Source organism: Podarcis liolepis, assembly GCF_965112155.1.
Source record: "Podarcis liolepis genome assembly, chromosome: 1".
Classification (NCBI taxonomy): domain Eukaryota; kingdom Metazoa; phylum Chordata; class Lepidosauria; order Squamata; family Lacertidae; genus Podarcis; species Podarcis liolepis.
Genome location: NC_139554.1, coordinates 69,600,924 through 69,612,962, shown reverse-complemented (window position 1 = coordinate 69,612,962; position 12,039 = coordinate 69,600,924). Strand labels below are relative to the sequence as shown.

General features: G+C 42.2%; 2 protein-coding genes across 34 annotated transcripts in view; both read right to left on the bottom strand.

Annotated features, from left to right (window-relative positions):
* The window catches only part of STK33 (serine/threonine kinase 33), a 57,835-nt gene extending 53,433 nt beyond the window's left edge, over positions 1–4,402 (bottom strand). For 6 of the 28 annotated variants that reach the window (XM_083477703.1, XM_083477701.1, XM_083477716.1 and 3 more), the window contains exon 1: positions 3,580–3,795. The gene's annotated coding sequence lies outside the window, so the exon portion shown is untranslated. Of the gene's footprint in view, positions 1–3,579; positions 3,809–4,054 lie in introns of those variants that run through there. The other 22 variants (XM_083477720.1, XM_083477697.1, XM_083477722.1 and 19 more) reach the window with 10 other exon arrangements.
* A 5,679-nt stretch (positions 4,403–10,081) lies between these two features.
* TRIM66 (tripartite motif containing 66) overlaps positions 10,082–12,039 on the bottom strand; it is a 68,956-nt gene continuing 66,998 nt past the window's right edge. For all 6 annotated transcript variants that reach the window (XM_083476861.1, XM_083476864.1, XM_083476862.1 and 3 more), the window contains one exon: positions 10,082–11,868. In XM_083476861.1, the coding sequence (XP_083332987.1) occupies positions 11,809–11,868 (60 nt within the window). In that variant the 3' untranslated portion in view covers positions 10,082–11,808. The remainder of the gene's footprint in view (positions 11,869–12,039) is intronic.

Genomic DNA, 12,039 nt, shown 5'->3' with positions numbered 1-12,039 from the left:
CTCAATAAGCCAATCCAGCAAGGTCTATGGCAGGGGTTGTCAACCTGGTCCCTACCGCCCACTAGTGGGCGTTTCAGGATTCTGGGTGGGTGGTAGGGGGTTCTATGGCAAAAGCTGAATCCTCCTTCCATCGAGCACTGGTGGGTGGTAAGAAAATTTTACCATCAAGAAAGATGCATTAGTGGGCGGTATGTATAAAAAGGTTGACTACCCCTTGTCTAGGGACGCAGGTGGCGCTGTGGTCTAAACCACTGAGCCTTGGGCTTGTCGATCAGAAGATCAGCGGTTCAAATCCCTGCGAGAGGGTGAGCTCTCGTTGCTCGGTCCCAGCACCTGCCAACCTAGCAGTTCGAAAGCACACCAAAAAGTGCAAGTAGATTCATATGTACCACTCCGGTGGGAAGGTAAACGGCGTTTCCATGCGCTGCTCTGGTTCACCAGAAGCGGCTTAGTCATGCTGGCCACATGACCCGGAAAAACTGTCTGCGGAGCGGACAAACGCCGGCTCCCTCAGCCTGTAAAGCGAGATGAGCACTGCAACCACAGAGTTGTTCGCGACTGGACTTAACTGCCAGGGGTCCCCTTACCTTAACCTTTACCTTTACCCCTGGTTATGGAAACCAAAAGCCACTGCGAGTGGCAGAAAAAAATAGTAAGGTCTCACTCTCCTCTGGTCTCCCAACCAGATAACATATCAGGGTAACCAAGGCTGTTTTAGTGATGGAAATGGACCATAATGAGATTGAAATGGATCTAGATAAGTAGCCTCGTCTAAGAATGCTAGATAGCACCTTGCCCTGTAAAAATATTTTCTTGACTTTTGTATCCTACGGATGTGCACATCGCTACAACCCACCAGAGGGAGCATGAACATAAGAATGAAAAAGTAACAGTCAGAGACATATGGAAATCTTACGCCAGGAATGGCGAGCCTGTGGCCCTCTAGATATTGTTGGACTGCAACTCCCATCATACCTAACCATTAGCCATGCTGGTTACAGCTGGTGGGAACTGGAGTCCAACAACATCTGGCGAGCCACAGGGTCCCAGTTCCTGTCTTAAACTGTAACCAAATAGGTTTAGATGGTATATTAGAAAGAACTTTCTAAAACATATGTCAACCTTAAAAGCAGTCATTGCTTCATCTGGGTTTGGAATGCTAAGCAGTATAAAATTTACATTGCATTTCAGATGTTTTCTCTCTATGCTATATTTTTGCATAAAGTTTATGTCACACACAGTGCTCATTGTGTACAAACAGCATACAAAAAGCTCTAAATCAATTTAGGTCTCATATGAGAAAACACTTTAAGGTTGCTGTCCTAAGCATAATCACATGAAAGTAAGACCTACTGAACTGTGGGGGACTTACTTCTGATTAAACATGCTTAACTGGTGGGATAGTTTTTCCTGATTCAGACAATTCTGTAAAAACTACAGAGACAACATTCCAATTTGAATTGTATAACAGTAACAAAACAATAATATACAAAAGTGCAGTAATATTTCTGCAGAGAACTGTGAGTTTATGAAAAAGACTTTCCATGTTGCCTTATGGCAGTGTTTTTCAACCACTGTTCCGCGGCACACTAGTGTGCCGCGAGATGTTGCCTGGTGTGCCGTGGGAAAAATTGAAAAATTCGAAAGATTTTTTTTTAAAAAAAGTCAACTTTTCGCCCACTAGGTGGGCGCCGGACTGTGTCCACCCTATTTTCCATCCGTCCTGGGTGGGGATCAGATCGGATGGGATCGGATGAGAGCGGACAGGCGGTCCTCTCTCATCCGATTCCCCATAGAGAGCAGCGGGGCTCTGACATCTCCCTCTCCGCACGCAGTGGTGGTGTGCCTTGTGATTTTTTTCATGAAACAAGTGTGCCTTTGCCCAAAAAAGGTTGAAAAACACTGCCTTATGGCACCAGGACTGCTTAGTCCAGGAAACAAGAAGGTTCTGAAATAACATATTTTCTTAAAGTTATGTACTCCCCAAAAAAGAATAAAAGGCCTGGAAAAATCCAAGACTATTGGCAGACTGAAAGCCTAATCATTGCTGCCAACCAGGAATCTGATTCTTTCTCTAACTCTGAAGGGCAAGATAAAGTAGCAGGCATCTATTCATTTGACAGGCACCACATTGGGAAGGAAAGTCATTAGGAACTTTAAAGCAAGGTGTCTATTGCTCCCTAACATCTGAATCAGGAGATAAGAAAGCTCTGAATATACGAAAGCTCATATGAACATATGAAAGCTCTGGATTGGTGTCTGAAAGGGCCAATAAACTGTTGATTCCTGAAAAGAGGGAGTCTCTTTGGATAGGTAGTTTCTGTGTGCAGGAGATAGGCAACTTACCAGTTGCAAGGTAAGAAAGAACAGGTGCATAGCTTGGGGATACTCCTCAACACATCTCTGTCACTAGAGCACCAAGTGTCCTCTGTGGATAGGAGTGCCTTTTACCTGCTCTGCCTATTTCACCAGCTATAGCTATTGCTGGAATAGCCTGGCCACTGAAGTTCATTTACTGTTAATCTCAAGGCTGGATTACTGCACTCTGTGTCGGGCTTCCTTAAGGCCTGGATCAGAAGCTTTCGCTGGTGAGGAATGTGGCACTTAGATTGTTGTTGGGGGCACATTGCCAACATCATGTGGCATTTTTGTTAAAACATCTGCACTGGCTGCATATCAGCGACCAAACCAGGTTCAAAGCCATTGTATTAATTTTAAAAGCCTTAAATATCTTACGTCCAGGGTACCTTAAGGACAGCCTAAACCCTTCTACCCTGGCTTGATCACTGAGCATCATTAGTCTTCCCCAGAGCTGGCAAGGCTCACCTGACAGCAACAAGAAACCAAGCCTTTGGTGTCATCAACCCTGTCCTGTGGAATGCTCAGCCAACAGAGATTCAGCAGGCACCCTCTATTTCAGCTTGCAGAAAACGTTTCTCTGCTACCAAGCTTACACAGGCAATTAAGAATACATCTGATTTTAATTTTTAATGCACTTTTATTCTGTGCAGCTACTATTGCTGTAAACCGCTTGGAGATGGCTTACGCTATAGCAGTGTATAAGTGCTTTTATAAATAAATCAAATGAATAAATAACACGTGCATTTAAAGCTGCAACATCACTGCCAGAGGAGATGTACCTCTCCTCCGTCCTCCACAAGCCTGCCTACCCCGCGTATATATTCATGCAACGCCTTAGATCGATTTATTAAACTATAATAGCAGAGTAAGCTGCCTCCAGCCTCTACGTTGCTTTTGCTGCTGCAGCCTAACCCGGCCGGCCCCTCTGAGAGCGGATAACACGGCAGACTCTCCGAATAAGTGACTTGTGAGGGACCCCAAAGGAAGCTAGCTGACAAAAACACAAGCAGGTTCCTCCTTCACCCGGCAGCCCCGAAAAGCGCCCACAAGCGGCGAAGATGCTGCGCTCCCCTCCCTGGAAGCGGCCGCTCCGGGCGCCCAAATGCAGCCGGCATCCTCTTCGTCGTCATGGCAACCGGACAACTTGCAGCCTCCCTCCCTGGCTCCCTCCCTCCTTCCCGCTCTCGCCCCTCGCTTCGCAGCGGCAAACGCACACACCTCACCGACCCCGCTGCCCTGCCGTGGCGGCGGCGATGGCGGCTTTTTCCCGCCTCTCGGTCCCCGGCCGGCTCTTCAGCCCCTTCGCGCATGCAGAAACTTTTCTCCACAGCCGCCCAGCCTGGGCACCGCGGGTAGTACAGGGGCCTCGCAGGGACAAAGTAGTTCAGAGCGCGGAGACGTTCCTCCCTGCAACCCCCTCCCCCCGCCCTCCTCAGAGGCCGCCGGGCCCCACCTCAGAGAGGAGGAGGAGGAGGAGGAAGGGGCGGTGGGACTTTCCCGTCTCCCCCTCGCTTTTCTCTCGGTACCAGAAGGGCGGGCGTTACCTCAGCAGACCGGCGCTCTGAGAGAACTTGGTCTTCGCTTTGAAAAAAGTTACATTTCAAAAACCGGCTGCAGCCGCCGCTCTGCCCCACCATTCCAGCCTCTAGGGAAACTTAGCAGGGCAATCTGGGAAGTAAATCGCATTGAATACCGTGGATCTTTCCCCTCAGAAAAGCGTGCATAGGCTGGGAGTCTCTCAGCTCCCTACGAAACTTGTCCGTTGGGATGGTCCTCTTTCTGATTTCGTGAGGCTCACTTGGCTCCGCGGTTTTTATTGCTGCTGCTGCCGTGGATGCGCTTTCGCGTATAAAGAGTGGTGTGCTCAAGACATGGCCCCTGGCGCTGAAGAACCAGGAAGCAGGAAAGAGCCAGTTGCACCGAGTACCATAATGTGCAATTCCTGCATCTTCTAGTTCCTCACATAGCAAGACTGCTTTGTAAAGTTTCAAATGCCTTGCAAGAACATACAGTATAAGCCGCAGACTGCCCCCTGTTGAAAACAAGAGGGTTAAAGGAGTTTAGGCCGAGGTGAGGGGCGCCCAGCCCAAGATACTTCAGTATCTGCAGGGGGGATAACCCCACTAGCTCCCACACCTCAGTGCAGCTTGCACAGGAGAACAATAGAATTGTAGAGTTGGAAGGGATCATGAGGGTCATCTAGTCCAACCCCCTGAAATGCAGGAATGTTTCACCCAGTGTGGGCTCAAACCCATGATCCTGGAATTAAGAGTCTCGTTGCTCTACTGAATGAGCTCAGATTATTGTGTCCTGTAAATCAAATGTCCCACTCTGATGCCACCTTTTAACAGCGCCCAAAATATGCCTGCTGAGGCACCCTCCTCATCTTGCCTCACAACAGGATCACTTCTGAGCTTTTTAAACAATTTCTAACTGTGTGGCACTACATTATCTCTTTATTGTAGCAGGAAAACCCTCAATCGACACCAACAGCACTATATACAATTTGCATAAGGGAGAGTACAATCTTGCTATGAGGAATGGGTCTCTTTGCAACTCCTTACCTGTTATTATGCAATCCTTATGTCAGGAGTTCCTAAACTGTGGTCCATGCATCACAAGTGGTCTGCAAGTTTCATTCATGCGGTCCACAGTGTGTCTATCGATTTGTGGTTGAAGTCAATAGACATCAATCACATCAAATATTCATGTTGATTTTAATCGTATTTTTATTGCTTTTATTTCTTATATTGTGTTTTTGGTATTACAGTTTCAATGTTGTGGACACACAAGGTAATAAGACATAAAAGAAGCAGTAAAATACAACTAAAATTATACAGCATCTAGCGCAGCACATTACAACTACTACAACAGTCAGGAAAATCATCAAGTGGTCTGTCAAGACCCTCAACAATTTTCAAGTGATCCATGTGGAAAAAAGTTACAGTATGTCGACTAGAAGGATGTTGTCACTGAAAATTTATATGTGCAGAAATAACATGTGATACAGTCCTTTCTCGACTGTAGCAGGGTCCAACTGCAAGTGCATTCTTTGCACATTTGGATCATGAGTATATCAGGTAGATGACTCATCTTATTGACGTTAGCTTTTCATGTATAGAAAGGGAAACATTCAAACACAGTCTGAAGTAGTTACAAAGATACACAATCTCCCAAGATAGAAATTAGCATGGGGGAGGTAGATGTGCATACACATTCCATCTTTTAGGTGGTGTCACCTGTGCTAAACGTTCTGGTGTATCATTTGGTCTAACAGAGATGAACAAAATTTTATTGTGCTTGACACTGAAAAATTGTCCATCGTTCAGGGGCAGCCAGGAGCATATCCTTGAAGAATGCAACCTGTATTTATTTACTAATACAAAATAGAATTACCGTAAGCACTGAACAATGGGCTGTGGTACAGTGACCTTTTCCAAGGTCCAAACTATTGTGAGCCACAGTTGCACGTTAAATAAATGATATTTACCTTAGATAAATGAAATGGTCAAGACAAATTCCTGTTGTAAGTAAGTACTACAATAAAAAAAATTGTGTTTACCAGTGCTAGCTATAGTAACAATCCTGATTACATCATAATCTTTACACAGCAATTCTATATGTGTCAGAAGTTAGCTAATTATGGTGCCAGATGTATCTCTGTGGAGAAGGAATTCCACAAACTAGGAGCTGCCAGAAGGAATGCCCTTTCCCAGGCCACCACCAACAGAACTTCTGAGGGCAGTGGAACTACGAAGAGGGACCTCTCTGCCAATTTTAACATCCAAGAGGTCTGTGGGGAAAGACACAGTCTTTCACATATTTGTGGCCTGAGTCATTTAGGGTTTTATACACTAACTTAAGCATATTGAATTGGGCCCAAAAATTAATAGGCAGCCAATGCAACTGTTTTAAAGCCAGGATTATATGAGAACTAAATGGAAACCCAGCCAGTAATCTGTCTACTGCGCTTTGAACAACTGAAAATTCAGAGCTGTTTTCAAGGGCACCTATTATCCAATCTGGAAGTTACCAGACCATGGAGTATTATGGCCAAGTAAGCTCTGTCCCAAAGTGGCCATGTTAGCAAACCAGTGTTAGCAAGAAATAGACTCTCCTAGCCACTAAGGGCACTTGAGCCTCAAGGAACCATATTGAATCCAGAGTACACCCAAGCTATGATCCAGCTCCTTTCAGGGAAGTGGAACCCCATCCTCAACAAGCTGTCTTCCCACCTCTTGGACTCAAGAACTTGGAACACGTAACACCTCTGTCCTTCCAGGATTCAACTTTTTGGCCCTCATGCAGCCCATAACTCCCTCCTGGCACCTGTCTAGCACCTCAACCATCACTCCTAATTCAGATGGGACTGAAAGGTAGAGTGCTATCCTTATACTCGTGACACTTCACTCCGAATCATTTGATGACAGCTCCCAGTAGTTTCATATAGTTGTTAAATAGCATGGGGAACAAGATGGAACTCTCCGCAACACCACAGCAAACCTCCTATACTAACATATTTGGGCTGCAATCCAAAGAGATGATACCAAGCACATGACAGAGAACTATGCATGCAGCTGAAGTTTTACTTGCTGCTTCAACCGCAGCAGTTCCTACTATCAAAGGGCTAAGTGACTGATCACATTTTAAAGCGACTTGTTCCTTCAGCAACTGCAAGAAGTTCTGTCCAGCATCCATATTTCACATCTTCAGATCACAGCCAAGGCAATTACCGTATGTTCTTGCTTCTTGACAGTGCATATGCTGGATAAATACATTTTAAAAATCTCTCATTGTAATGTTTAAATACTAGCCCCATTACAAGTATAGCTAAAAAGAATGCATGGTGGTTTTTATGCTATATTAATATCATTCTTTATGAAGTCTTGTTGACCTAGTATCACAAGCTAGTTGATTTATCAATTCCTGGTTTCTCCCAGAATTTTTTAAAATGTGATTTATTACATGTAACTAATATGCTAATTCATATATAGCACATGTAGCATAAAGTAGCCAATGATGGGTCCTTAAAGAAAGTGATGTACCCTCAAGGAATACACACACATATGTATTAAAAACTCCCTTTCCCTTCTTTGTGCATATAAGGAGTGGTTCTAGTGGTGGTGGTCCCTACTACCAAGTAAGGCTTATCTGTTCCAGCCTCCACATTGAAAACTTGAGTGTATGTGAAGTATTTGGTACTCCCGGTGCGATGCTGTGACTGTTCCAAGTTTGGTTTGCTTTTTACCTGGAACCATATGAACACATGGCTATGCTGATGTAGGATATTACTCTGATGCATTTTGAAATGTTATCGCTGCTTACTCTTTTATTACTCTGCTTCACAATGTGATTTATATGTTGTTAGCTTTGTGAACTGATAGGTTTTATCTAAACCACTAACATTTGTTTTCATGAATATGATTCCCCATTCGAGAAGCAGTAAAACCACTTGGTACATCATCTCATAGCAACACTTGCTGCTATTTACTCTTGGCAGAAGAGAATAGGTGCCTTTGAGACTCAGGGCTTACATAATGCAGCTAAAACGGCAGGCTTTCATTTTTGGACATCTAACTCACATTTCCCTTGAGTAAATGTCTCTGCAAATATAGATGCAAATATTTTAACTGTATTTAAATAAAATACATATACAGTACCTAATAAAACACAGCTACTGCTGCAGTTTTCTAGGTTTTTTTTTATTTCATACCCCCCCACCCTTCTATAATATCACACTCAAGGCAGTATGCAAACAGAAATAGAAATAGAAATCACACAAGATTAAACCAATCCTAGAAATAAAACAAAACAAACAGTAAACACAGCATTATAAAAATTCTTAGCAACAGGGAGCTAAAACATAATCAGAGGGTCTCTTACTATGACATGCTTGCCAAACTAAAACAGAACCCTTTTAAAATTGACTAAGTTAACCTTTCCCAGCATAGTAAATATTCTGTGGTTTACAGGCCACTACTGAAAAGAACTTCTCCCTCTCTCTTGCCCACGCCTTCTACACTTCTGTTGGTAAAGAGACAGTGATGAGGGCTGCAGAAACTGATCATGAATTTCAAGTAGGTTCATGGGGGGGGGGGGGGAATAATTCCTGAGAAGCACCATTATAGTAAAAGCAGTTCTGAAGTGTGTCAATTCCTAAACTAAGAATAAGGATTACTGTTATTCAGAACCACTATGAACTAGCATATAAAATGAAATTGGTACAGAGCACCTTTCATTACAGTACTGCACATATACAAAAAGTAAAACACAAAAACAGCTTAGGAACTGTAAAACAATAGTACCTGATAGTTTTAAGGGTGGTAAGTTATCAAAGCTTTTGTGTCCTGTTTTGATGTACTGTACAGGAGAATGGTGCTAAATGTTTACGTGGCCAGGGTAGTTTAATATCAAAAGTTAACTGTTATAGAACTGCCAATTCACTTTTGTAGGACAACTGAATAACCCCTGGTGTTATTTCAGAGATGGTGATAAATTTCCCAGTTCTAAAATAATTACTGCCACCTGCTGAAGCAGCAAATAGTACTCTGTGGATGGGAAATAAATAAAAATGGGGGGGGGATGTGCTGCTTCATTGTTGGTGGATTTTGATAAGGGTCATCTTGGGAATTCAGAGAAAACCTTTTGACTAAAGGATTTTAAAGAGCTCACAATTTTTAAATAAAAAAAATCTCAAATTTAGTTATTGGTTTTTCTACCCAAGTTGATGCAGACTTCAGAGTAATAATAGGACTACTTCTGTCTTAGAAACAAACATTATAGCTGAATTACAAAACAAACATTGCATTTGGCCTACGTGAACTGTGTCCTTGAGTATACATGACCCAGCATGCCCTTCAGGGCAAACTGGAAGCTTCCGTTGTTGCAGAACACAAAAAGCCTGCCTCGTAAAAAGAGCAAGCTACCAAAATATGTTTCGGTATCTGCACTGGATTCCTATTATCCACCAGGGCATAATTCTAGGTATTGAATTGGCTTTGACTTTAAAACGTCTAATGGTGCAATCCTATTCACACTTACCTGGCAGTAAATTGCTGGGTCTTACTTTTGAGAAGATATATATATAGGATTACACCATAACACCTGAGTCTTAAATTCACTTAATAAAGATACTCAGTGCTCTCCTCCTCTGCAACTAATTACTATCTCTTACAGCTGATAGGCACACCATTTTAGCATTTCCACCCTGCAACATTATTTAGACAGCATGGATAAGAAGCATTTTTTGTGAATGTTCTACGCTAATTTTATTCACATCTGTTCAAAACTGTGGTATAACAGATAAAAGTGTTGGGCATGGAACGGGGAACTGAGGTCCAAATTCAGCAATGAAGCTTAGTGGATGATGTGAACCAGCTACTCTATTTTAAACCAATCTACTTCATATGATTCTGTGAGGATAAAAGGGGATTACCCAAATATTAACATTTTAACAAATGTGAAAAACTAATAAAGACATGCTTCCAAACACCAAACATGTTTTAAATGAGTTATATTACTTCTATTTGAAAAACTGGTGGTGGTGGTATTCATTATATTTTTTAATAAATCTGTTCTCTGTATGCATGATTTAAATTATTATTTGTACTGGGTTTTTTTTTTTAAGGAAGAGTACTTTTTCATTCTTTGAATGAGTTAGATACGAATGATAGCCAAGGACACAGGCAAGGAAATAATTTAGACTCAACGGTTTAAATTCTTTTTTCAATGTTTCCTTTATTTTTTTTAATGATTGTTTTATTATACAATAAGAAAAGAGACAACATTTTCTACAGCATTTATTTTGAGCAATATTAACATTGAGAACAGAAAAAAATATTCAGACGCGGCTAGTAATTCTATAAACTCTCGCTTAATGTGTTCTCTATTATAACAACCATGGATACCATATTCAAGAAATTCATATAGACTGAAAAACTCTCTTCATTTACAGCAAATCTAGTATAACTGGAAACTCACTACTCTTTGGGGGAGTTAAAATGACTCTCCTTTTAAAGAGTCAGATGAAAACCAGGACATCTAAGAAGACCACCCCACCCCACCTGCAATCACACCTGATCCCAACTAGCAGTATAGCAATTGGAATTGGGAATGAGGCTAAAGAGAGATAAGACTGCAGGGGGTGTATCATGGATGAGGCTTCACAGAGTGTTGTGTGTGGCACAGTGGGTCAGTGCATCTTGCTGTGAACCAGAAGGTTGGTGGTTCGAACCCACCCAGGGACAGCTGTGGGTAGGATTCCTGCATCGCAGGGGCTTGGACTAGATGAGCCTCAGGGTGCCTTCCAACTCTTATGATTCAAAGAAGACATGAGGGTTGAGAGCTTGAGGCATTATACTGAGTGAAACAACTGTATCTCAGCTTCTGCTATGACTTGTCTGCAAGGGATTCCTCTGCATTTTAAATTTTACTGCTCAAGTGGGAGGGTGAAAAAAGGCTCTGAAAAAGCAAAACTGATGCATCTCAGAAATAGCCTTTATCTGTCTCACCCCTATGCAGTCAGGCACATTTCAGCAATTGACTGGCTTCATAATTACCCTATATCTGTTTGCAGTACACATAGACAAGGGATTAGCATAAAGAGAACACAGGTATAATGTGAGCTGCTGGTATTAAATGGACAGTCAAACTTCACTCCACCCATCCTCTGCTCCCCATGTTGGTTGCACCAATCCACTTCTGGTGCACAATCACCCTATATGAGTGAGAATTGAAAACAATGCAGGGGAGCTCCTTTCCTTTCCTTTTCTAGAATTAAAGAGTAGAATTCCTGAATGCAGTTCTCGTGTTATTTCTTTCCACATCACTTTCTGGTCTTCTAGTAAACACAGAACCAAGAACTCTCTGCTTAACTCCATGGGAAGCATTGCTTCAACTGATGTCCAGAGATTTGGTCTTTGGTTGCCACATTTTGTTAGCAAGACAACATAACAATGGCTATAAGTTGCATTGGGAACAGTGCATACTCATACCAGATGAATTTTGGATTCATTTTTTTCACTAGAGGAGACAAAAGGCTTAAGACATTGCCACATATGGTAAAATTGTAATGGACACTATAAATATGTGTGGAATTACTGGTGATGTTGCCAGATGGCTGTTTCCAGCTACAATCTATTAAGCGATGAGAATTTATGAAATAATTTTAAGAACAGCATATCAAATGTCTTACTTTTATTATTAATAACTATTGCATATGACAAAACAGTAGTGTAAACACAAATTGTTAAGACAGCATATAGCTGTCTTACTACCTATTAAAATTACATTACACTGAAAATGTAATCTCCCCATAGGATCTAAAAATGAAATTGATTGACCACTGCTATGCAGTTCAGGTGAAATATCTTAAGAGACATTTTCTGACTCCCCTCTTACGCACATCTTATTTTGATTGATGTTTTGTTCTTTGCAGCACTCCACACGTCACACCTGAGAAAGACCTTTAGCTGGCCAAAACATTGGTCTTTTAGTTTTTTCACTTTCCTGTGTACAAAGGAAATAAATGGGCAGATTGTTAGAGAAGCTAGTCTTTTCAAATATTGTTTCACACTGCATTTTACTTGGCAAAATAATTAGGTAGCTTGCAAGACCTTCAAGCGCTAACCTGTTTACACAACTGAACATGAAGAAAGAATCGCCCTGGTCTGACTGAAG